At 50.7% G+C, this 26,785-nt stretch overlaps 1 protein-coding gene across 2 annotated transcripts in view; it reads left to right on the top strand.

Moving 5' to 3' along the window:
• The window catches only part of DOC2B (double C2 domain beta), a 35,392-nt gene extending 10,832 nt beyond the window's left edge, over positions 1 to 24,560 (top strand). For both annotated transcript variants that reach the window (XM_066263105.1, XM_066263107.1), the window contains 7 exons: positions 1,541 to 1,615; positions 2,743 to 2,852; positions 3,015 to 3,141; positions 5,634 to 5,791; positions 18,802 to 18,883; positions 19,683 to 19,779; positions 20,383 to 24,560. In XM_066263105.1, coding sequence (XP_066119202.1) covers positions 1,541 to 1,615; positions 2,743 to 2,852; positions 3,015 to 3,141; positions 5,634 to 5,791; positions 18,802 to 18,883; positions 19,683 to 19,779; positions 20,383 to 20,519 — 786 coding nt within the window. In that variant the 3' untranslated portion in view covers positions 20,520 to 24,560. The remainder of the gene's footprint in view (positions 1 to 1,540; positions 1,616 to 2,742; positions 2,853 to 3,014; positions 3,142 to 5,633; positions 5,792 to 18,801; positions 18,884 to 19,682; positions 19,780 to 20,382) is intronic.
• Positions 24,561 to 26,785: the final 2,225 nt, after the last annotated feature.

Below are 26,785 nucleotides of genomic sequence, written 5' to 3'. Positions count from 1 at the left end.
TGACCACCCTCCCCCTGGGGAAGCAGAGCAGCCTCAGTTTGCTCATCCGTAAAAGAGGGTTGATCATCCCCACCTGTGTGGTGGTTGTGAGCATTGAATGGCAAGAGCTCAGTACCCAGTGCTGTCCTGGACGGTGCCAGGGGGCAGGCACCCACCCACAGGCGCACGGACACGTGGGCCCTCATCTCCACAGAGGATCTGAGGACACTGACAGACAACCAGTCTGGGCACATCTTGGGAGCAGGCAAGAGGCTGGATGAGGGGCTTGCGTCCGGAAGGGCCACGTCCTTGCCATGGTGCACACAGAGCCCCTGAGCCAAGCCTTGTCCCAGAGCCAGCCCCACGGAGCAGGGCAGGGCTCAGATGCCCCACTCCAGCCCTCAGCCATGTCTCCAGCTTCTTCCCAAGGGGCTAGCGTGTTGGGAAAGGGGAGCCAACCCCCCCCCCCCTCCCGCTGTCCAGGCCTTTGGTCAGCATTACCTCCTCAATTCTCACTCCAGCCCTGGGAAGTGAGAACTGTTAATCTCTTTTACATGATAAAGCTGAGGCTCGGAGGCCAAGGAACTAATCTCCTTACCCAACTCATAGGTGCAGGAGCTGACAGGCCAGGCTAGGCCAGGCCAGCCTAGCTCTAGAACCCGAGGGCCTCTTCGTGGAAGCGCCCCCCCTCCCCAGGAGCTCCTTTAAAAACCAAGGTGGGAGCGGGGGCAGGAGGGGAGCCTCAGCTCCCCTTAGAAGTGGGCCTGGTCACGTGCCACCAACTTGCAGTTCCCCTCTGAATGATGTCTCAGGGCTGCCAGCTCTGCCTACACACGCCATAGCTGCCTCCCTGCATCCCTGTGCACCGTCCTAGAAGAAAAAAATAGTTTTCAGAAGCAAGGGCAGGCATGAGGTCAGCTAAGTCCTGTCTGTTTACGGTTCCACTGGCTGCCTGGCCGTGCACACTGACTGCAGAGTGAGTGAGGGATGCCACCTTGTGGAGGTCCCCTCTGTCCAGCAGCTAGCTCTGTGGCCTCTATAGACACAGGGAGCTGTGACAGAGCCAGAGAGAGATCAGGCCTGGTCTCCTGGACATAGAACAGTCTTCTACAGCCACAGAGCGACGCAGGTGGATGAGCGGGCAGACGGGCATGTGGACTTAGGGTCAGTGAGGGAAGTTTCGCTTGGCGAGTGGGGGGAGGGCAGTCAGGAAGAAGGAAGGGCCTGACCAAAGCAGGATAATGAGGGCTCCGTTCAGAGAAAGGGGAGTCACCTAGTAAGGAGACTAGAAAGAGAAAGGCTGCTCTGACAAAGACGCCCCATGGCACCTGCCCTGGGCCAGGATATTTGGGGGAGGGGAGATTACACCAGCTCTGAGCCATCCTTACTCCCCCATTCTCAGAGTGTGGAGCCAGGGGTCTTCTGTGAAGAGGGTCTTAAGTGGACCCAGCCAGGCGGCCGAGGGGACAAGGGATGCCTGCTGAGCCAGGTGCCTAGAGGCCCTGGCTGCTCTGTGTCCCTGACCCCCAACTCATAGCCTTTGCTGTTCTCCTCTGCTCAGGGCCTGAAGCCAATGGACCACAATGGGCTGGCAGACCCCTATGTCAAGCTGCACCTGCTGCCAGGAGCCAGTAAGGTGAGGGGGTCTGCCCGAGGCCTGCTGACCCGCTCTGCCTGGGGTGACAGGGGCCCAGGCTGGGCTTGGGGGCACCCAGGGAGGCCCATACTCTCACTTCCCCTCAGAGCCCAGGCAAGCTGCTGGGACCTCAGCCATTGCCCTCCACCCAGAACACCCAGGCAGCCCCACACCCTGCAGACCTCCCAGGAACCTCAAGTCAGCACTACCTGCCTGCTGAGGCGGAGAAACCTGCCAGAGAATTTCCTGTCCAGCATTTTATAAGAAGCAGTCCTAGCTGGAGGTTCATATTATGTTTGAAAAAAACAAGAGTGGTTCTGTGGTCAAATAACATTGGAAAAGATTGTTAAACAGGTTTACTTTACTGCAGAACTTATCAGAGCCTCTTTCACTTTTAAAGACCCTGTGATTTCATTGGACCCACCCAGATCACCTAGATATTTCCCTAGTTTTAAATTTATTTTATTTTACTTTTTTAGCAAGAGAGACAGACAGGAAGGGAGAGAGATGAGAAGCATCCACTTGTAGTTGCATCACTTTAGTTGTCCGTCGATTGCTTCTCATATATGCTTTGACCAGGGGGTTCAAGCCAAGCCTGTGACCCCTTGCTGAAGCCAGCGATCTTGGGATTCAAGCCAGCGACCATGGGGTCATTCATGTCTGTGATCCCATGCTCAAGCTGGTGACCCCGTGCTCAAGCCGGATATGCCCACGCTCAAGCCAGTGACCTCAGGGTTTCGAACCTGGGACCTCAGCATCCCAGGCCGACGCTCTATTCACTATTCCACCACAAGTCAGGTGATAAGCTCTCTATTTTAAAGTCAGCTGATTAGGACTGACCTGTGGTGGCATCTGGAATGCTGTGGTCACTGGTCTGAAACTCTCATCAAGGGCACATACAAGAAGCAACTACAAGTTGATGCTTCCCACTCTCCCCCTTCTTTCTCTCCTCTCCCTAAAATCAATAAAGGAAATCTCTAAAGTCAGCTGCTTAACAACCTTACTTCCCCTTTGCCATGTAAGAACACATTCACACTTCAGGGGGATGAGGGCATGGTTGTCTTCAGGGACCGAATGCTGCCCACTGGACTCCTTCATGCTCAGAGGGTCGTTTTTGCTCTCTCCAGGCAAATAAGCTCAGAACAAAAACTCTCCGAAACACTCTGAACCCCACGTGGAACGAGACCCTCACTTACTATGGGATCACAGATGAAGACATGATTCGAAAGACCCTGCGGTGGGTGAGGGCCCCGGGCCGTAGGCTCCCTCCCCGCCCACACCTGCCCCCGTCCTTATGCACTCCCCAGCCCTTGCTTGCAAATCCCCACTGACTTTGGAAGCAAAGTAGGAGCACCTGGCATGTCTGAAGAGCTGGCCCTGGCGTGCCCTTGCCCCACAGGATCTCCGTGTGTGATGAGGACAAATTCCGCCACAATGAGTTCATCGGGGAGACGCGCGTGCCCCTGAAAAAGCTGAAACCCAACCACACCAAGACTTTCAGCATCTGCCTGGAGAAGCAGCTGCCGGTGAGTGGGCCGCAGTGTTCTTCTGCAGGTTACCCGGGTCCCTCCTAGCCATGAGCTCAGGCTAGCCAGCAGCATTTACTAAGCACCTACTATGTGCCTGGCATCATCGCAGGTACTGGAGAGAGGGACGAAACTGCCTGCCCTCCATAGAACTTGAGCAGGAGACAGACCCAAAAACGACATGTCACCCATTTAGATCATGTTAGACAATGATCAGGCCAAGAAGGAAAGCATGAGGGGTGTGGAGGGGTTAGATGTGTGCTCAGGGGAGGGCTCCCAGCTGGCTGGAATGTTCCAGGCAGAGAGCACAGCAGGTGCAAAGCCCTGTATGAGAAGTGCCCAGCCTGTAGGAGGCCTAGCAAGAAGCCCACTGGGTAGAGCAGAGAAAAGGAGGGGAGGGTGTCCTATGAGTTGAGAGCAGAGGTTGGGGGGTAGGGAGCTGGGGAGGACTCAGGCCTTCAGCCTGAGCAAGATGGGCTATGGGAGGGTCCTAGGCAGGGTTGGGCATCTGACTACATTTTAACACACTCTCTGGGCTCAGAGTGGGAGAAGAGAGGAGGGTGAGAGTGGGAAGCGCAGTGAGGAGATGAGTGTGACCCAGGCCTGGGCAGGGGCGGCAGGGGAGGGGAGGGGAGAGGTGCCGGGGCCTGGAGGAGTGTGCTGGCGGATCTGCATGCCTGGGCATGGGGGCCCAAGCCCCGGGAAGGATAAGGGTCATTAACTGTGATGCACAGGACCTTGGGAGGAGTGGCTGGGGACATGGGAACTCAACTGGAACGTGTTAGGCGTGAGGTGCCTGCGAGATACCCAGAGGAGACAGAAAATAATTCTTTCCTAGAAATTGCAATTGTTTGAAAATGATGTTGGAACTGATTTTGCCCCCGGGCCATGTGCAGCAGCTGAGCCCTCCCAGCCTTGGTCCATTTGTCTCTCTGCCCTGCCTCTCTCTATGGAGCCTCACCTTCCCCCAGTTCAGAGGGGCTGGGGGGGTTTGGCCAGGAGAAACCAGGGTCCTGAGAAACTAGGACCCTCTGACAGCCCTGTGTACAGGGTACAGTCCCCTTCCCGGGACAAGCCCCCCAAAGGCCTGGGTGAGGAGAAAGCCACAGAGGACAGAGTTCAGTGACTGTGCCTGATGTGCCCACCCCTGGTGGGCCCGGGGCCCTGGGCTGGGTCACACCCTGGGAACAAGTCAACCTGAGGCAGAGCTCCCCACCAGCGTCCAGCTGTTTCATAACTTGATCAAATTTTATTTCCTTGTCATGTTCTCTCCCACTCACAGACATTTGTGTGAAGGATATGACCTTTTTTATTATTAGTCACTAACCACAGGTAACCCAGTTTTTCCAAATGATCTCTGTCACTTGTAAAAGGCAGCGCCAACTCCTACCACACTTGTGCTCCTGGGATTTGATTCCTGGTATAAATAACTGTGTGGGGGCGTGAGCATGTGTGTGTGTGTGCATGTGAGTGTGAGAGCACTGTGTATACATATGTGTATGTATCCACATGTGAACAAGTGTACAAGTGTGGGCGCATTTGAGTGTGTGGAATGCGTGTGCGAGGATGCGTGTGCACATGGATGGGTGAAAGTGTGCGCGCCTGTACACGGGACGTGATTGGGGTTCCGCTGAGTTTTGCCTGAATTTGCTGGGAGCTCGTCAGTCCGGCGTCAGGGCCACAGGGTCACCACAGGAGTGCAGTTTGGAATCGACTGCTCTTGAAGTAAAGACACATTCTGATGCTACATTTTAGATTTTACATAATCTGAGAACTTACTTGTTCTCAGTAAATACTGAACAATACCCAGTTTAATGGTCTTCATATTAAATGACCCAAAGTACATACACCCCTGAAAAGACAGCTAAGAAGGTGCACGTCATTTATATTGTTTTGTTTTCATACATCAAACTAGCAGAAGAGCCATGGTTTAGTGAGGCCCTAGGCCTGAGTGGCAGACAGGTAACTCGTACACACCTAGTCTGGTCCCCACCCCTAGGCTGCCTGAGCGCTGTGTTGAGAAAGATGCTGAGGCTGCCTCTGAGCTCACGGTGAACGCTGGGTCAGTGAGCCTGTCGGCCCCGGGCGTGGGACTTGAGGAAGGTGGTCCTTCTTCACTTCACTGGAGCCCCATCTCCAAGGAGGCCTAGGCACGGCCCCTGCCTACGAGGGCCCCTGTGGGGCATCGCTTTAGGAATAGGCAGATTATACACGTGGACAAAGGGACATGGCTGAGACTTTGTGTGAGAGGAGCCTGGTCGGGAGACCCTTGGAGGTCATGGGGCTCCAGCTGGGCGTGTCTGGGTGGACAGAGGGTAAAGGAGAGGGGTTCACACGAGCTGCAGCTGGAATGTGGAAACAGGTGATCTCAAGAGGGGGAGGAGTGGAGGTGAGTTGGGCTGGCTGGGGTTGGGAAGCCAGCCATGGTGGCCTGTGGCTGAGGGAGAGGACGGGAGCAGGTGAGGACAGCCCAGTGACTGCCCGCCCCACAGGTGGACAAGACGGAAGACAAGTCCCTGGAGGAGCGGGGCCGCATTCTCATCTCCCTCAAGTACAGCTCGCAGAAGCAGGGCTTGCTGGTCGGCATCGTGCGCTGTGCACACCTGGCCGCCATGGACGCCAATGGCTACTCGGATCCCTACGTGAAAACGTGAGTGTACAGCCAGTCAGCCACCTGCGTCTTGCATTTCCTCAGGGGACAGCAGGTCCATGTGGCAAGATCAGTAGTTTATGTGGCCAGCACATGGGAGCTCCCACATCACAGTGGGCGTGGTGCCCACAGGCTGAATTCTCTTCTGTGTTCCTTTGGCAGCTCCATAGGTTGAGTCTGGCCAGCCCCATTTCACAGATGAGTAAACTGAGGCCTGTAGAAGTTGAGCGGCTTCCCAGGGTCATGCAGATAGAGACTAGTTATCTCCTGATGCCCCATTCAGGCCTTCCCAGGACCACAGCCCAGGAGGGGCCACAAGCAGATTGCAGGAGCAGGCAGGAAGGGGCAGCCTATGCCAAGAAGCTGGGGGATCCGGGGAAGGAACTCCACCAGAAATTAGTGCTGCCCACATGTGCCCAGCCCTGTGCTGGCGCCACAGGTGCAGATGAGGGTCCACCCAGGCCTACCAGCAGGGGCTCGTGGTCATGCTCGGGAGTGGCCTGGGCCCCTGAGTTGTGAGCCTGTGCCCAGCTAGTCTGTGATTCTAGCCCTGAGAGGCAGGAGGAGCTGGTGGCCCTTCAGGTAGGACGAAGCAGGTGTCACGGTGACTGCCATCATTGATTTGGGCCCTCCACAAACAAAAGACGGATATTAGTCTGCATTCCCAGTGAGACTCTCTTGAAGGGTGGGACTTGGGGAGGACTTTGGCTCAGCAGAAAGGAGGCGCTCCTCTTCAGTCGAAGGAACAGGAATTGAGATGGGTCTGGCCTCAGGGACAGTGAGGAGTGCCAGGTGACAGAGGCCACAGGATGTCTTGACACCACAGAGAGTCCTGGGCCAGTCACCACATGGCATAACTCTGGGGCCACAATTCCCACTGGTCACTGTCATATTTCTGTCAGGTTTTAAATCAGATGACAAAAATTGTGCAGATACTTTGGAAAACAGTCTGGTACTCAAAAGGTTAAGCATGGAGCCTGACCAGGTGGTGGCACAGAGGATAGAGCCTCGACCTAGGATGCTGAAGATCCAGTTCAAGGCTCTGAGGTCACTGGTTTGAGTGAGGGCTCATCTGGCTTGAGCACAACCTCACCAGCTTGAGCGTGGGGTCACTGGCTCAGCTGGAGGCCCCCAGTCAAGGCACGTGTGAGAAACAGCCAGTGAACAACTAAAGTGCTGCAACTATGAGTTGATGTTTCTCATCTCTCTCCCTTCCTGTCTTTCTCTCTTCCTTGCTAAAACAAAACAAAAAAAAAGGTTAAGCATAAAGTTACCATATGACCCAGCAGTTCCACTCCTAGGTGTATACCCAAGAGGACTGAAAACACATGTCCCCACAAAACACGTACATGAATGTTCATAGCAGCATCATTCACAACAGACTGGAGGTGGAAACAACCTAAATGTCCATCAGTCGATGAGTAAACAAAATGCGCTCCATTCACACAGTAGAATATTATTTGTCCATAAAAGGAAGTAAAATACTGTATGGACCTTAAAAATATTATGCTAAGTGAAAGAAACCAGTCACAGAGGGCCACACCTTGTCTGGTTTCATTTATATGACCTGTCCAGATAGGCAAATCCATAGAGACAGAAAGCAGATTAATGGCTGGGGGGTGGGGGGGCATTGGGGGAAATTGCTCATGAACTCTGGATTTCTTTCTGGAGTGATCAAACCATTGAATTGTATATTTTAAAAGGGTAGCCTGACCAGGAAGGGGCACAGTGGATAAAGCGTCGAACTGGGATGCCGAGGACCCAGGTTCGAGACCCCGAGGTCGCCAGCTTGAGCATGGGCTCATCTGGTTTGAGTAAAAAGCTCACCAGCATGGACCCAGGGTCGCTGCCTCAAGCAAGGGGTTACTCGGTCTGCTGAAGGCCCACGGTCAAGGCACATATGAGAAAGCAATCAATGAACAACTAAGGTGTTGCAATGCGCAACAAAAAACTAACGATTGATGCTTCTCAACTCTCTGTTCCTGTCTGTCTGTCCCTGTCTATCCCTCTCTCTGACTCTCTCTCTGTCTCTGTAAAAAACAAAAAAACAAAACTAAAGGGGTATCTTGTACAGCCTGTGAATTCTAGCTCAGTAAAGCTGTTATTATTATTTTTTAATCCAGCGCCACTAGGCTCTGGGAGCAGCACCCAGGTGTAACGGGAAGCTGACCAGGACCTTTGGGGAAAGAGGTTCCTGCAAATGGGGCAGGGGCTAAAACAAACAACAACAAAAAGTGAATTGGGCCCCCAGGTCATCTGTTAGCAAAACAATGATTTCCAGTGGATTAGAGACCACTGGGAGAGGGGTGCTGTAACTCCAGGTCAGAAGACAGGAGACTTGCTAACCGGCTGGAAAGTCAGCACTATCCAGTAAAAGAGGAAACTGTGCGCCCTGCGCAGCAGATTTCCCTTCTTCACATCCGAGAGACCTGCACGTGGGTGGAAAGCTGTTTATTGCAGCGCTGCTTGTTACAGTGATAACCTGGAAATGGCCAAGCATCCATCAGCAGAGGACTAGATTGATAAAACATAGCCCATGCATAGAATGGAGTACTGTGCCATTCAAATGAATAAATGAAGGCTGGATGAACATAGCTACACGAAACATGTTCAGCCCAAACGCAGACTGCAGAACAGTACACACACAGTGTGATAGTGTTTCTGGCCGTTTCTTGAACCCTGCAGAGTGTCTCACAGGTGGTGGTCCAAGGAGGACAGAGGGGCTGGGACTGGAAAGAGGAGCGCGGTGCCGCCACCTGTACCTGTGTTGCTAGCATTCTCTTCTGGCAGGAAACGCAGTCTGACGCCAGAATGGTGCATTTCAGCCCGGCTCAGTGGCTACTTGCCAGGTGGACAGGAACTCCAGGGTCCTGTGCTGGGTCATCCAGAAGTAGGGTCTCACCTGGCACAAAAGATAGTCCAGGCAACTCCCACAGCCAGGCAGAGGTGACCCTGGCAGGGCATGTCCACTGGGCCTGAGACGTCTCCTAGGGAAGTGCCAGGAATAGGCGCGCGGGGCAAAGCTGGCTGGCAAGGCCTTTCGTCGGCACCCTTGTTGCATTTTCTTTCTTGCTTTGTTTAGTGAGAAAGAGAGAGAAAGGGACAGACAGACAGGAAGGGAGAGAGATGAGAAGCATCAACTCGTTGCTTTGGCACTTTAGTTATTCACTGATTGCTCTTTCATATGAGCCTTGACTGGGGGGCTCCAGGTGAGCCAGTGACCCATTGCTGAAACCAGTGACCTTTGGGCTCAAGCCCGTAACCATGTGGTCATGTCTATGATTTCACACTCAAGCCAGTGACCCTGCGCTCAAGCTGGTGACCTCGGGGTTTCCAACCTGGGTCTTCAGTGTGCCAGGTCAATGCTCTTTCCAATGCACCACTGCCTGGTCAGGTAGCACCCTTGTTTTTATAAACCTCACCCCAGCCTGACCAGTAGTGGCGCAGTGGATAGAGCGTCGGCCTGGGATGCTGAAGACCCAGGTTCAAAACCCCAAGGTCTCCGGCTTGAGCAGAGGCTCGCCAGCTTGAGCGCAAGGTCACTGGCTTGAGTATGAGACTGTAGACATGACCCCATGGCCACTGGCTTGAAGCCCAAGGGTGCTGGCATGTAATTACTGTGTGTCAGGGGCTGTGCCAGGTCTCATTGAACCCTCTCAGTGGCCCCAACGCAGTTCCTTCTGTTACTGTCTCTGTGTTACACCTGCGGCACTGAGAAAGTTCCAACTAGCTGGGCCACCCGGGCAGTTCCTTCCTTCTCTGGCCTTCTGGATTCTCCTAAGCAGTAGTCACTGTGCTGAAGGGACCAGACGTGACATTGCTGGGGACACTGCCTGAGTCCTGCTGCAGGAGTCCCTGCCAGCCAGGGAGGGAGAGACCACTGGGCAGGCCTTGGAGACTTCGCCAGGACTCGCTCCGGCCTACACAGCTTGCCGTGTAAGAGCTTACCGGAGTGGTGAGGTGAGGCAGGAGGGTGCTCCAGGCACAGGACAAAGGCTGGCCAGGAGGCAGGACAGACGACAGCCCCTAGGAGAAAGAAGTGTTTGCAGCTGGAGGCTCTGAGGCTGGCGGCTGCCGTGGGGACCCGGGAGCCTGGTGAAGGGTCACTAGGTGGAAGGACACTGGCCATGCAGTATTGAGAACGTGGGGCTCCTGGAACAGCTTTCCTTCAAGGGGCTTCCAAAGGCAGGGATGGGGGACCCTCCCACTGTTTGGGGATCCCCTGTCCTTTCTCTTCACACCCAAAGAAAACCTGGCCAGTTGGCTCAGTGGTAGAGCATCAGCCCGGCATGTGGATGTCCCAGGTTTGATTCCTGGTCAGGGCACACAGGAGAAGTGACCATCTGCTTCTCCATCCTTCCACTTTCCCTTTCGCTCTTTCTCTCTTCCGCTCCTTCAGCTGTGACTTGATTGGTTCAAGCGCATCAACCCCAGGAGCTGAGGATAGCTCTGTGGAGCCTCCATCTCAGGCACTAAAAATAGCTTGATTGTGAGCATGACCTCAGATGGGCAGAGCATTGGCCCAGACAGGGGTTGCCAGGTGGATTCCAGTCGGGGTGCATGTCGGAGTCTGTCTCTCTATCTCCCCTCCTCTCACTTGGAAAAAGAAAAAGAAAAAAACAACAAAGCAAACAGGCAAAGGACAAGTCAGAAAACAAAATACCACTAAACAGCAAAATGGCCAACAAGCATATGGAAAACCTTGTAAGGAACTGAAGAAATTCACCATATCTGGGTAGGAGGTTTAAGGGAAACCCCCAACTTGTTTTTTTGTTTTTGTTTCTGTTTTCTTTTTCTTTTTTTTGTATTTTTCTGAAGCTGGACACAGGGAGGCAGTCAGACAGACTTCCGCATGCACCCGACCGGCATGCCCACCAGGGGGCGATGCTCTGCCCATCTGGGGCGTTGCTCTGTTGCGACCAGAGCCACTCTAGCGCCTGAGGCAAAGGCCACAGAGCCATCCCCAGCGCCCGGGCCATCTTTGCTCCAATGGAGCCTCAGCTGCGGAAGGGGAAGAGAGAGACAGAGAGGAAGGAGAGGGGAAGGGGTGGAGAAGCAGATGGGCGCCTCTTCTGTGTGCCCTGGCCGAAAATTGAACCTGGGACTTCCGCACGCCAGGCCGACGATCTACCACTGAGCCAACCGGCCAGGGCCCCAACTTGTTTTAAAAATCAAGTTTATCAAAGTATACTTTATACACAGTGAGTTTCTCCCCTTTTGAAGTTTGATTGATATATTCTATCTCGTTACCCATCACCATATTCAAAATAGAGAACTCTCACCCCAGAAAGTTCCCCCACCCTCGGCAACACTGACTTGTGTTCTGTCCCAATAGTTTTGCCTTTTTAGACCTTTGCATCAAGGCAGTCACGCAATGCTTCAGCTTTGGAACCCAGCTTCTTTCGTGTGGCACAGTACACTGGAGATTCAGCCACGTGCTTGCGTGGCTAGTCTCTTGGTCCTCTAGCTGAGCCACCATCTGTCGGATCACAAGCTGCTGACCCGTTCACGGGCTGAAGTGTCTGCAGTTTGTTTCAATTTTGTGTGGCTGTATAAAGCTGCTAGAGGACAGTGTTTTGTGTGGACATATGTCTTCATTTCTTTCCCCCACCCCCAGCTTTTGTCATTACATATTTTGTAAAGTTTCTATAATGAACCAGTATTATTTAGGTTAAAAAAATATCACAACCAAAAAAAGAAGTGCAAAAGAGAGCAACAATGAGATACCACTTTCCCTTTCAAACTAGCAAGGATTTTTTGTTATTAAATTTATGGGAGTAACACTGATTAATAATATTATATAAGTTTTGTGTACAGCTTTATAATATATCTGTTTACTGCGTGCTCTCCACCCAAAGTCTAGTCTCCTCCCGTCACCTTGTATTCAACCCCGTTCGTCCTCCTTGTCCTTCCCTCAGCCCACCTCTGGTAACCACCATTCTGTTGGCTGTGTCTAGAAGTCTGTATACTTTGTTAACTTGTTGCTTATTGTTTTGCACCCCACGTTGACTAAAATCATACCATTCTTGTCTTATTCATATGACTTATTTTACTTAGCATAATATTCTCAACAGCCATCCATGTTATCACAAATGGCAATTTTTCATTTTTATGGCTCAGTAGTATTCCATTACATACACACACATACACACACACACACAATCATCTGCTTTATTCAATCATCCATTGAAGGACATTTAGGTTGTTTCTATGTCTTGGCTACTTTACATAATGCTGCAATGAACATAGGGATATATATATTGATAGATCCTTTTTTATTTTTTTATTCATGTTAGAGAGAGAAGAGGGAGAGAGAGAGAGAGAAGGGGGAGGAGCGGCCAACATCAACACATATTTGCTTCCTGTATGTGCCTTGACCAGGCAACCTCAGGGTTTCAAACCAGCGACCTCAGCCTTCCAGCTCGATGCTTTACCCACTACACCACCACAGGTCAGGTTAGATCTTTATGAAAAAATGTTTTCAGTTTTTCAGATAGATACCCAGAAGAGAGATTGCATTTAGTAGCTCTATTCTTAACTTTTTGAGGAACCTCTATACTGTTGTCTACAGTGACAACAAATTTACATTCCCACCGGCAGTGTATAAGGGTTCGCTTTTCTCTACATCCTTCCCAAGATGTTTTTTGTCTTACTGATAATAGCCATTCTGATGGATGTGAGGTGGTAGGTATCTCATTGTTGTTTCAATTTTCATTTTCCTGATGATTAGTGATGTTGAACATAAAAATTTATCTGTATGTTGGCCCTGGCCAGTGGTAGAGCATCAGCCTGGTATGTGGCTGTCCCAGGTTCAATTCCTGGTCAGGGTACACAGGAGGAACAATCATCTGCTTCTCCCCCCACCCCTTCTTTCACTCTTCCCCTCCTGCAGCCATGGCTTGATTGGTTCAGCACATTAGCCCCAGGAGCTGAGGATAGCTCTGTGGAGCCTCCAACTCAGGTGATAAAAATAGCTTCATTGCAAGCATAGCCCCAGATGGGCAGAGCATTCATTGGCCTAGATGGGGGTTGCCAGGTAGATCCAGGTCTAGGATGCATGTGGGAGTCTGTGTATCTCCCCTCCTCTCACTTGGAAAAGAAAAAAATTTATCTGTATGTCTTCCTTGGAAAAGGGTCTCTTCAGGTCCTCTGCCTATTTTTTATATTGATTCATTGATTGATTGGTTTTAGAGAGAGGGAAAGGAGAGAGAAAGAGAGAGAAAGAAAACCATACACAAAATTAGATACCAGTCTAGTTTGTTCTTTTGCATATGGTTTTTCCGTTTTCCCAGCACCTTTTGTTATTTGTTGATTGATTTTAGAGAAAGAGGAAAGGTGGGGAGAGAGACATCAATTTGTTGTTCCACTTATTTATGCATTCATTAATTGGTTGACTTTTTAAAAATGTTTATTTTTTTTATTTTAGAGAGGAAGGGAGAGAGAGAGACAGGAACATCTGCTCCTGTATGTCTTGACTGGGGATCAAACCGGCAACCTCTGTGCTTCAGGACGATGCTCTAACCAACCGAGCTAATCAGCCAGGGCTCATTGGTTGATTCTTACATGTGCCCTGACTGGGGATCAAACCCAGAACCTTAATGTATCAGGACAGTTCTCTAGCCAACTGAGTTACCTGGCCATGGCACCTAGCACCATTTATTGAGGCGACTTTCCTTTGTATATTTTTGGCTACTTTGTCAAAAATTAATTGCCCATATGTGTGTGGGTTTATTTCTGGGCTCTCAATTCTGTTCCATTGGTCTGTGTATCTGTTTTTCTGCCAATATTATACTATTTTAATTACTGTAGGTTTGTAGAATAGTTTGAAGTCAGGTAGTGTGATTTACTGTATCTGGCTTTTTTTTTTTAATTATTGATTTTAGAGAAAGGAGAGAAAGAGAGAAAGGCAGGGGGGCGGAAGGAATAGGAAACACCAACTCACAGTTGCTTCTCATATGTGTCTTGACGGGGCAAGTGTTGGGGGGGTCTTGAACCAGCAACCTCAGCGTTCCAGGTTGACTTCTCCCCTGTGCCACCACAGGTCGGGTGAGGGTTCCTCTAGCTTTATTCTTTTTTCTCAGGATTGCTTTAGCTATTCAGTCTTTTGTGGTTCCATACAAATTTGAAGATTTTTTTGTTCTATTTCTTTGAAAAATGCCATTGGTTTTTTTTTTGTTTTTTTTTTGCATTTTTTCTGAAGCTGGAAACAGGGAGAGACAGTCAGACAGACTCCCGCATGCGCCCGACCGGGATCCACCCAGCACGCCCACCAGGGGCGACGCTCTGCCCACCAGGGGGCGATGCTCTGCCCATCCTGGGCGTCGCCATGTTGCGACCAGAGCCACTCCAGCGCCTGGGGCAGAGGCCACAGAGCCATCCCCAGCGCCCGGGCCATCTTTGCTCCAATGGAGCCTTGGCTGCGGGAGGGGAAGAGAGAGACAGAGAGGAAGGCGCGGCGGAGGGGTGGAGAAGCAAATGGGCGCTTCTCCTGTGTGCCCTGGCCGGGAATCGAACCCGGGTCCTCCGCACGCTAGGCCGACGCTCAACCGCTGAGCCAACCGGCCAGGGCGCCATTGGGGTTTCGATAGGGATTGCATTAAATCTGTAGTAGGTAATATGGCCAATTTAATCATGTTAATTCTGGCCCTGGCCAGTTGGCTCAGTGGTTGAGCATCAGCCCAGCATGTGGATGTTTCAGGTTCAATTCCCGGCCAGGGCATACAGGAGAAGCCACCATCTGCTTCTTCACCCCTCCTCCTTCTCTCCCTCCCTCTCTCTCTCTCTCTTTCTCTCTCTCTCTCTCTCTCTTTCCCACCTACAGCCAAGCCATGGCTCGATTAAAGCAAGCTGGCCTCAGGTACTGAGGATGACTCTATGGCCTGCCCCTCAGGGGCTAAGAAAAACTCGGTTGCTGAGCAACAACAGAGCAACACCCCAGATGGACAGAGCATCGCCCCTAGTAGGCTTGCTGGGTGGATTCTGGTCGGGGTGCATGTAGGAGTCTGTCTCTCTGCCTCCCCTCTTCTCACTGAATTTTAAGAAAAAAAAAGTTAATTGTTCCAATCCATGAACATGTAATATCTTTCCATTTCTTTATGTCTTCAGTTTCTTTGAATAGTGTCTTATAATTTTCAGTATACAGGCCCTTCATCTCCTTTTTAACGTTTGTTCCTAGGTATTTTATTTTTTCTGTTGCAATTGTAAATGAGATTGTTTTCTTGATTTCTCTTATAATATTTTGTTGATAGTATGTAAGGATGCAACAGATGCTTGTATATTGATCTTATATCCTTCAAGTGTACAGTATTTGTTTATTATATCTAATAGTATTTCTTTTTTGGTAGAGTCTTTAGGGTTTCCTTTAAATAGAATCATGTTGCCCTGGCCGGTTGGCTCAGCGGTTGAGCGTCGGCCTAGCGTGCGGAGGACCCGGGTTCGATTCCCGGCCAGGGCACACAGGAGAAGCGCCCATTTGCTTCTCCACCCCTCCGCCGCGCTTTCCTCTCTGTCTCTCTCTTCCCCTCCCGCAGCCAAGGCTCCATTGGAGCAAAGATGGCCCGGGCGCTGGGGATGGCTCTGTGGCCTCTGCCCCAGGTGCTAGAGTGGCTCTGGTCGCAACATGGCGACGCCCAGGATGGGCAGAGCATCGCCCCCTGGTGGGCAGAGCCTCGACCCTGGTGGGCGTGCCAGGTGAATCCCGGTCGGGCGCATGCGGGAGTCTGTCTGACTGTCTCTCCCTGTTTCCAGCTTCAGAAAAATGAAAAGAAAAAAAAAAAACTAAATAGAATCATGTTGCCTGACCAGGCGGTGGTGCAGTAGATAGAGCGTCAGACTGGGATGCAGAAGGACCCAGGTTCGAAACCCCGAGGTCGCCAGCTTGAATGTGGTCTCATCTGGCTTGAGCAAAAGCTCACCAGCTTGGACCCAAGGTTGCTGGCTTGAACAAAGGGTTACTAGGTCTGCTGAAGGCCCGCGGTCAAGGCACATATGAGAAAGCAATCGATGAATAACTAAGGTGTCACAACGAAAAACTGATGATTGATGCTTCTCATCTCTCTGCATTCCTGTCTGTCTGTCCCTATCTATCCCTCTCTCTGACTCTCTCTGTCTTGAAAAATAAATAAACAAATAAATAAGTAAATAAATAGAATCATGTTGTCTACAAATAGTGACAGTTCTACTTCCTTATTCTCAATTTGGATGCCTTTTATTTCTTTCTCTTGCCTGATTGCTCTGGCTAGGACTTCCAATACTATGTTGAATACCAGTAGTGAGAGTGGGCATCCTTGTCTCATTCCTGATAGTAGAGGAAAAGTCTTCAATTTTTTACCATTGAATATGTTAACTGAGAGCTTGTCATATATGGCCTTTATTATGCTCCTTCTGTACTTTTTTTATGAGTATTTTTTTATCATAAGTGGATGTTATAGCTTGTTAAATGTGTTTTTTCTGCTATGGCTATGATCATACGATTTTTATCTTTTCTTTTGTTAATGTAGTGTATCAATTGATTAATTTGAAGATGTTAGACCATCCTTGCACCCCTGGAATAAACCCCACTTGATCATGATATTTTTAACATATTGTTGTACTTGATTTGCTAATATTTTGTTTAGGATTTTTGCATCTATGTCCATCAGAGTTATTGGCCTGTAATTCTGTGTGTGTGTGTCTGCTGTCTTTGCCTGGTTTTGGTATCAGGGTAATGTTGGCCGTGTGAAATAAGTTGGAAAGCATTCCCTCTTCCTCCAGTTTTTGGAAGAGGTTAAAAAGGATTGGTGTTGAATTTTCTCTGAATATTTGGTAGAATTGACCAGTGAAGCCATCTGATCCTGGACTTTTGTTTTGGGGGACTTTTGTTTTTGATTATTGTTTCAATGCTCTTCCTAGTGACCAGCCTATTTAAATTTTCCACTTCTTAGTGATTAAGTCTAGGAAGTTTATATACTTCTAAGATTTGGTGGTGTATACCCTTTCATAGTATTCTCATATAATCCTTTGTATTTCTGTGGTGTCCATTGTTACTTCTCTTTGATTTCTGGTTTTACTTATTTGAATTGTCCTTCTTATTATATATTTGTGTGTGTGTGTGTGATAGAGACAGAAAGAGATAGAGAGAGGGACAGATAGGGACAGACAGGCAGGAACGGAGAGAGATGAGAAGCATCAATTCTTCATTGTGGCACCTTAGTTGTTCATTGATCACTTTCTCATATGTGCCTTGACTGGGATGGGAGGGGGTCAGCAGAGCAAGTGACCCCTCACTCAAGCCAACAACCTTCGGCTCCAGCCAGTGACCATAGGCTCATATCTATGATCCCACACTCAAGCTAGCGACCCTGCACTCAAGCTAGTGAACCCACACTCAAGTGGGATGAGCCCGCGCTCAAGCCGGCAACCTCGGAGTTTCAAACCTGCGTTCTCTGCATCCCAGTCCAATGATCTATCCACTGTGCCACTGCCTGGTCAGGCTCCTTAGTGATATTTCTATCTCTTTGTTTTCTATTTCATTTATTTCTGCTGTTTTTGTTATTTCCCTCCTACTGAGTTTAAGCTTCATTTGTTTTTCTTTTCCTAGTTCTTTAAGGTATAATGTCAGATTATTTGGGATTTTTTGTTTCTTGAGGCAGACTTATAAAGCGATCATATAAACTTCTCCCAGTACCATTTTTGCTTGGTTTCAAATTTTTTGATATGTTGTATTTTCATTTTCATTCATCTCTATGTATCTTTTGACCACTTCTTTTCTTTCTTCTTTGACCCAATAGTTGTTCAGTGTCGTGTTGTTTAATCTCTACATATTTGTGGCTTTTCCAGCTTTCTTCCTGTAATTAGTTTTCAGATTCATAGTATTGTGGTTGGAAAATATGCTTGGTATAATTTCATTCTTAAATTTAGTGAGACTAGAGTTGTGCCCCCAACATATGGTCTTTGCTTGACAATGTTCCATGTGCACTTAAGACTATGTATTCTGTTGTTTTGGGATGCAAAGTTCTTTAAGTACCAATTAAGCCATTTGGCCAAATGTGGCATTTATTGCCTTTCTGTCTGGACGAGCTATTCGTTGCTGTAAGTGGGGTGTGATTGGTGTCTCCCTTTAGGTCTGTGATTGCTTTATGTACTTTGGTGTTCCCAGGTCAGGTACATATATATTGGTAAGGGTTATGTCTTCTTGATGAATTTTCCCCTTTATCATTATAAAATATTCATTTTTGTCTCTTGTTACTATTTTATCTTGAAACCTATTTTGTCTGATATAAGCACTGCTACACCCACATTTCTCTGGATGCATTTGCTGGGAGTATCATCTTCCACCCCCTTTGCTTTGAGCCTCTGTTTGTCTTTGGAGCTGAGCCTCCTGCAGGCAACATATAGTTGGGTCTCGTTTTTAAATCCATGTCTCTCCTCTGTCTTTTGATTGGTGAGCTCAGTTCATTTACATTTAAGGTGAATACTGATATATGAGGAGTTACTACAGCCATTTTAACTTTTGTTTTCTGGTTGCTCTGTATCTCCATTGTTTCTTTTATTTAATATTTTATTTGTTGATTTTAGAGAGAGGAGAGAGGGGAGGGGAGAGGAGCAACTCAGTTGTTCTCGTATGTGCCTTGACCAAGCAAGCCCAGGGTTTTGAACTGGCAACCTCAGCATTTCAGGTCAATGTTTTATCCACTGCGCCACCACAGGCCAGCTGAGAATGGAGAGCTTTGTGAAAGTTAGACTTGCAGAAACCAGGAAAATCATCTTTCCTGGAGGGATGGGGGGATGTATGGTTAAGTCCAGGAAAGGGTATGTGAACAGAAGTCCAGGTGACAAAGGAACCACTTGCTTCTTTCTTGGTAGCTGACCACCCACATTGCCACTAAGTAGTGCTGGGGAATCTGATGATAAGGATGAAGGGAACTGGGGGGGGGGGGGCAGACACAAAGCTCTTCCAAGCCTGCGGGCTTTGTCTGTACCTGTGGCTTCTCCCCACCCTCAGCTTGCCTATCCATCGGTTATAATTCCAGATACCTGAAGCCAGATGTGGACAAGAAATCCAAACATAAGACAGCAGTAAAGAAGAAAACCCTGAACCCAGAATTCAATGAGGTACAAGGCACAGGAAACCCTCTCCCTCTCTCCTGGGACAGGGGACCCTGGGGGGACAGGGTTCTCAAGGGTCACAGCTTAGAGGGCAGGAAGGGCAGGGAGGGGCTGACAGGAGAGCCCCTAGCTGTGGGTGGCAGGGGAGAGGCTAGGGCCAAGCTGAACAAGGCCAAGGTGCTGCAAACAGAGGGGAGGGGGCAGCCGAGAAAGATCTTCAGAGGATGGAGCTGATGGGCTCATGGCCACAATGGATGTGAAGTTGAAAGTGGAGCAACCCAGCAACAGAAGTGGGAGGTATGAGGGAGATGGGGAAGCTCTGGTGGGACAGGATCAGGGCGAGGAGCAAGAGAAGTCAAGAAGCACAGGGACCTCAGGCAGAGCCTGAGCAACAGAGGAGACACTTCCAGAGAGTGAGAGTGTACCAGATGTGGAGCACCATGGAAGCCACTGGGAGAAAGGGTTCCCCAAAGAAGGGAGTAGTCAGCGGAGCCCGACCCAAGGGAGTCAAACACATCATGGCTGCCAAATGTGAGTTGATTTGGCAATAAGGAGGCTCTTGGGAATCTTGAGAGGCTTCAGTAACAAGGGGCCAGAGGGTTGGAGTGAAGGGGACCCTGAGACCCCAACCACACTCTCAGGCATACCTGGACAAGATGGATGAGAATCCACTATTGTCCACCTCCATGCACTGACCACCCTCCCATTCATTCACCCACTCCTCCCTCAGTTCATGCCCTCACCATTCCTCAGAGCCCTCCTGGCCATGTGACATTAGCCCTGACTCTCCCCTTCTGGCCACCAGGAGTTCTGTTATGAGATTAAGCATGGGGACCTGGCCAAGAAGACCCTGGAGGTCACCGTTTGGGATTACGACATTGGAAAATCCAACGATTTCATTGGTAAGGGGACATGACGAGAATGCCATTTGGCCACATGCCAGTCCTGACTTCAGTGAAAGATAGTTGCCCTCAGTCAGGCCATAGACCACCTGTCCCCACATGTGAGGGGTTGCAGACATTATCCAGCCTGACTGACTCCATGTGACAAAGGCCCAGAGATGAAAAGAGGCCGGTAGGGTCACATGGGAGTCTCTTGTAGAGCAGGAGGGAGAGGAGGTGATAGCACCTCGGGCTGGACTCGGAGCCCTGTGGCCCTGAATCCCTGGTGGGCTTGGTGGCTGTGCACAGCAAAGCTGTCCTGGCCCTTTCTTGCTCTTTTGTCCCCCTTCGTTGGCCCCTAACATGTGCCACTGCAGTCTACCCCAGCACTGCTCTGGTTCTGGTGAGAGGAAGGGCAGAGTCCCCAGGCCCTGCTCTGGGGAGGCAAGTGTGTGGCATGGTATAAAACCACGGTCCGCCCTTAGAGTCCCACGGGCAAAGTGAGGAGTCTGGCCTTGAAGCATGGAAGCTGGGAGGGGGTGGGCAGGCCCCAGTTCCAGAGGGATGGGCCTGTGGGAGCACCTGCCGCAAGGCCCCTGGCTGACCCTGCTTCCCCTCCTGAAGGTGGTGTGGTTCTGGGCATCAATGCCAAGGGCGAGCGCCTGAAGCATTGGTTTGACTGTCTGAAGAACAAGGACAAGCGGATTGAACGCTGGCACACGCTCACCAACGAGCTCCCTGGGGCCGTGCTCAGTGACTGACTGGCCCTCACCTGCCGCTGCACCTGCCCTTGCCTGTCACTGGGCCCAACACAGACCTGGCCCTGGGCTTCCTCAGCTGCCACCAAGGGCCTCTGCCCCCACCTTGGGGGAGATCCAGGACACCTGCTCAGACACAGAACCACTGCAGCTACCCGCTCAGAGGCCTAGAGGACCCAGACACTCTGAGGGACAACAAGGGCAAAGGGCCGGGCCTGCTTTCAGCTCCTGGGGCCTGTTAGGGCCAGAGGTAGGAGGAGAGGAGCTCAGCCTTAGCACCCAACCTGGGGCTGGGGCTGGGGCCGTCACGAGTGAGGACCCTACTAGAGGTCAGCAGTAAGTCACAGGGGATCCAGGCTAAGAGAACAGGAGTGCAGGGGCACCTTGGTGGAGCCAGTGAGAACTCGAGAGGGATATTAGGAAGAGGGATTGGGTGGGGGGGTGAGATTGGGAACAGGACTCTGACTACACATCCATTCATCTCTGGAATTACTGGGCAGGTGGGAAAAAGTTGACCTGAGAGCCAGGAGTCTAGTGAAGTTTTCAGAAACTCCCAGTGAACATGAGCACTTGGCAAATGCTTCACTCATTGATTTCACAAGCCCCAGAAGATGAATGAAACCCAGGGTGTGCCCTCAGGGAGTTCCCTATCTAGTCAAGGAGCCAGAAACAAACCATTACAATGGTGAGTGAGGAATGTCAAAGCCATCCAGGCCCACCTGAGTCCTATGGATTCTGCTAACTCTGCTGGAAGGGCAGGGAGGGCTTCCCAGAGGAGGTCATTCTTCAGCGAGGTCTGGAAGGGTGGTGGAGTGTCCAGGCAGACAAAGGGGAAGGGCAGTGCAGGCTGTGGAAATACTCTGCCAAGGCCTGGAGGGGGAGAACAGTGATTGGGCTAAGGGCACTATGAAGGACTCAGGATTTCTCTGGGGGCAGGGCTTGTTAGGACAGTTATGGGGCCCGGGAGTGAGGCACCCAGCCCTGCTCCCTCCCCATCTCTGGCTGTCAGGCCAGCGTGGGCTCACTCACAGCTGTGGGGGAAGTGATGGGCCCCTGTAATGAAACTAATGGTGGTGCAGAGTCTCACTCACAGCTGTGGGGGAAGTGATGGGCCCCTGTAATGAAACTAATGGTGGTGCAGAGGCTCACTCACAGCTGTGGGGGAAGTGATGGGTCCCTGTAATGAAACTAATGGTGGTGCAGAGGCTCACTCACAGCTGTGGGGGAAGTGATGGGCCCCTGTAATGAAACTAATGGTGGTGCAGAGGCTCACTCACAGCTGTGGGGGAAGTGATGGGTCCCTGTAATGAAACTAATGGTGGTGCAGAGGCTCACTCACAGCTGTGGGGGAAGTGATGGGCCCCTGTAATGAAACTAATGGTGGTGCAGAGGCTCACTCACAGCTGTGGGGGAAGTGATGGGCCCCTGTAATGAAACTAATGGTGGTGCAGAGGCTCACTCACAGCTGTGGGGGAAGTGATGGGCCCCTGTAATGAAACTAATGGTGGTGCAGAGGCTCACTCACAGCTGTGGGGGAAGTGATGGGCTCCTGTAATGAAACTAATGGTGGTGCAGAGGCTCACTCACAGCTGTGGGGGAAGTGATGGGCCCCTGTAATGAAACTAATGGTGGTGCAGAGGCTCACTCACAGCTGTGGGGGAAGTGATGGGCCCCTGTAATGAAACTAATGGTGGTGCAGAGGCTCACTCACAGCTGTGGGGGAAGTGATGGGCCCCTGTAATGAAACTAATGGTGGTGCAGAGGCTCACTCACAGCTGTGGGGGAAGTGATGGGTCCCTGTAATGAAACTAATGGTGGTGCAGAGGCTCACTCACAGCTGTGGGGGAAGTGATGGGCCCCTGTAATGAAACTAATGGTGGTGCAGAGGCTCACTCACAGCTGTGGGGGAAGTGATGCGCCCCTGTAATGAAACTAATGGTGGTGCAGAGGCTCACTCACAGCTGTGGGGGAAGTGATGGGCCCCTGTAATGAAACTAATGGTGGTGCAGAGGCTCACTCACAGCTGTGGGGGAAGTGATGGGCCCCTGTAATGAAACTAATGGTGGTGCAGAGTCAAGGTCAGTCCTCAGACCCAGGCTGCTCACCTTCATTCTCTTTCTCCTGAGGAACCTGAAGGAGGGATCCCGCCTCTCATTCTTTCCAGCAGAAGCATCAGTTCCGCTATAGTCAGGACAGAAAGGGGCCCCTTGTCTTGCATGAAAAGAAGAAAAATTCCTTCTCGTCCTCACTCTCTTCTTCCCTTTCTCTGCCCACCCCCCCAATTTAGGCCTTCTGGTTTGGGATTGGATAGGGTGTAGGGCCTCAGGTGATTGCCCATGCACCCTGGCCCTACGGTAGCCACTGATGTCCTTCTCAGGAATACTGGGCAGCAGTCCAGGACCTTGTTTCTGGGAAAGCGAAGAGGGAGACACCCTGCCTGGTAGGCCTGTCTGTACCCTGAGTCAGGGCCTCCAAAGAGGGGTTGAAGGGTTGGGGCCCAGGTCTGAAGCCCCAGACTTTTCCTGCCTTCAGGAATCCTGAATGAGCAAATATATAACCAAGGAATTTGGGGGTTTAACCCATCACTGCTCTGATGGGGAACAGAACCCAAGAAGGGAAGTGACCTGCCCAAGGGCTTGCAGCCTTACTGCAGCTGGAGTGGACCAGGCTCCAGGACCCTGCCCAGAGCTCCGCACCACACTCCAGGGGAAGTAGGGTGCTGGACTTACACACACAGGAATTGCTAGCAGCCTGCCTAGGGCTCTCTTCTGCCTGCTGCCCACACACACCAACAGCAGGCCTCACAGGGGCACAGGGGTGGGACCCTCTGCTGCAAACACAAAGCACACCACCATCTGAGGCCTGGGGTGATGATGTGAATCCCACCAAGTGCCCATCAGCCCTTTCCCAGTTTGCAGGGAACTCGGGACTCCAGCCCCCACACAGTACCTGGCAACCTTTGCTGGGCATGGAACCTTGGTTTTCCCATCGTTAAGAAGGCTTTGTGTGTGTTAAGAGTTTTACATGAGCTGTCTTAATGCATCTTCACACCCTTGTGTCTGGGTGAACTCTGGACATCTTCTTAACTTTGCCTTTTGGAGGGCCACATTCAGAGAGGAGATTCACAGCTTCTCTGTGAAGACATGGAAATGCTGAATGGCAAAGCTAGAAGAGGCTGTGAGCCCACCTGGTACAACTTCCTTATTAGATACACAGGGAAACAGAGGCCCAGCTGGGACAAGAACCCAGGACTCCTAGCACCCAATCCAGGGCCCTCTACTGCCCCAGGCTGTGCAAGTGTACACTTGGCCCTGAAAGATGGTCCCAGCTGACCACAGGCTGGGAAGCAGGACTTCTGCACAGCCAGCCCAAGTGGAGAATGAGGCACTTGGGCAAGAGGGCCCCCCAGGGAGTGAATGACAGAACCTTCACCAGAACCCTGGCATTGTTCTAGACCACTTGCAGATTGTATCTCTGTTAAAGAAAAAGCTCTTCGAGAAGCCGCAAAGTTCTGCCTTTGACCCCAAATTGGCATCAGACCCACAAAGATGAGAACTTTCACACACACACACACACACACACGCAAGAGATTACAAAGTCAGGTAGGTGTCAGTAACCAGGGCGTCTTTCCGATGCTCTATCCACCACCGCCTCCCTTCCTGGTCTCCGCCCCACCCACCACCACTAGCCAATCCCGGACGGGCTCGTCTTCCAACCCTGAAGCGGTAACCTCCTGACCTCTGGTGGCGAGAGCGAGGAACTGCGCCGCCTGGCCCGGCCGTGCATGTCCAATCTTTGTTCCTTCCCAACCGAGAAAACCTCCCAATGCATGGACTCTGGCTGTCGTCGACGCAGACTCGTGCACTGCTTAATACTGTTTTGCTACCATGTGACGGCTGCAGAAATCGTCCTTAAAACTGCAGCCCCCACACACAATTTTTGTACTTTCGTCTGACCTACCCGAAGATATCCTTTTTAAGTCTTATTTGTTAATATTTATAATGACATATAATCCAAAGTAAATGGAAACATTCATTGCGATCATACTGGCTTGAGAGACTCGTTTAATAGATTTGAATGGGTGGGCAGGAAAGAATGAGAGAATGGTAGCTGGGGCTTATTTAGTGCATTTTCTCATTTACTCTTCATCAAAAACCCGTGTTACAGTTGAGAAAACAGGTTCGGTGAGGTTGAACCTCTGGTAAGTGACAGAACCAGAATTCAACTCATGCCTCCCAAGACTTTTTTACACCAGAAACAGCATACCATGCTATGAACCACCTAAACCACCCATTCAACAAATAGCTGTGGAGTATTGACTTTTTTATTTTTAATCAGGAGAGACAGGAAGGGAGAAGAGAAGCATCAACTTGTGGTTACAACACTTCAGTTTTTCACTGATTGCTTTCTCATACATGCCTTGACCTGGGGGCTCAGGCCAGCGACCCTGCACTCAAGTTGGTTAGCCTGTGCTCAAACTGGCAACCTTGAGGTTTCAAACTTGGGACCTCAGCATCCCAGGTCGACGTTCTATCCAGTTTGTCACCACTGGCAGGTTAGAGTATTAACTCTAATGCCAGGCACTAATCTAGGTTTTCCAGGGCAGATTCATCAGCAAGACAGTCAATAAATAGTAAATATAATGATATGTTAAGAAACTTAAAAAAAAACAATGGGTATAAAGGAACCATGTGGACCAGGCTGGTTGACTTTAATAAGAAGATCAATCAGATGGACTTCTGGAAAAAACTACATCGTTTATTTGTTTGTTTTTTGAGTGAGAGGAGGGGAAATAGTGAAACAGACTCCCACAAGCACCCCGGCCAGGATACACACAGCAACACCCATCTTGGACCAATGCTCGAATCAACCGAGCTATCCTCAGCACCTGAGGCTGCCTGGGGCAATGTTCAAATGGAGTTACTGGCTGAAGGAGGGGAGAAGAGAGAGGAGAAGGAACAGGAAAAGTAGATGGTCGCTTTCTTGTGTGCCCTGACCAGGAATCGAACCCAGGATGTCCATGCCAGCAACCTTTGGGCTCAACCAGCAATCAGGGGGTTATGTCTATGATTCCATGCTCAAGCAGGCAACCCCACACTCAAGCTGGTGAGCCTGTGCTCAAGCCAGCAACCTCGGGGTTTTGACCTGGATCCTCAGCATCCCAGGTCAATGCTAAGTTAAGACTTGGAAGGGGTGGGGTAGGAGCTAGGGGGATACTTGGGGAAGAATGTTCCAAGTGAAGGGGTGGGGTCAGGCGTGGAGTCAAGGAGGCTCATGTGGCTGGAGCAGGGTGGGGCTAGGAAAAAGCAATAGATGAGTGCAGAGGCATACAGGACACCAGACCCAGAAGGATTTTATAAAGGCTGGCTTTCATGCTGCATGAGATGGGAGCTGTCTTTATTTCCAAAAGGCCATCCCAGTAAAGAACAAACCTGTGGCTCTTGGTTCCTGAGATTAGCATTGGAAGAGACAGCGGAGGACGGAGAGCAGGGAGAGGCCACGTGGAGGAGACCAGGAGAGGCAGCCAAGATGGCAGAGTGCTGAGGGAGGGGCTGGTTTGTGCAGAGTTTGTGCAGGGAGAAGGAAGAAGATGGGGAACAGAGGTGAATGGGTCTGGTGAGCTGGAGACCTTTGATTCTGGGAAACTCAGAGTCAGTGGCTTTGTGGGCGCTGAATGGGTGGGTTTTGGAGCCCAGTGCGTGTTTTTGCTTGCTCGCCGGATGCAAGCTAGGATTGAGGGTGGTGGCCCACCAGTTTTTGGCTCCGTTGTTTCTTTGCCATCTGTCCAAATCCAATGCAAACCTGCATGGGCTGGGCTGCTGCGATGGTGGCCCTGGCTACTGGCTTCACATCAGGTAATTTCAATTAAGTGACTAAGGAAGGCCTGTCTTAAAGATCTTTGATGGCAATGACAAGAGGGAAACTGGTATATGAAAATCAGAAGGGAAAATATCCCATGAAAAAAAGAAACTTTTCCTGTATGAGCTCCTAGGAAGAGGGATCCAGTTTGGGAATTTGAGAAACTGAAAGGGTACCACTGTAGCTGGGCAGAGCAGCTGGGACAAATAGTGCAGAGTCAAGTTTGTGCAGGTAAGCAAGAATAGAATCTTTGGACTTTGTCAGCAGAACTGTAAAGCCAGTGGCCACGGCCACCATCGCAGCCTCCTGGCCCGTGCAGGTTCACATTGGATTCGGACAGACAGTGGTGAGGCAATGGAGCCAAGAACTGGTGGGCTATCGTCTTTGATCCTGGCTTGCACCCGGCGGGC

This window comes from Saccopteryx bilineata, chromosome 2 (genome assembly GCF_036850765.1).
Source record: "Saccopteryx bilineata isolate mSacBil1 chromosome 2, mSacBil1_pri_phased_curated, whole genome shotgun sequence".
NCBI lineage: Eukaryota > Metazoa > Chordata > Mammalia > Chiroptera > Emballonuridae > Saccopteryx > Saccopteryx bilineata.
Note: the sequence above shows the minus strand (reverse complement) of the source record. Positions and strands in the feature narration are given on the sequence as shown.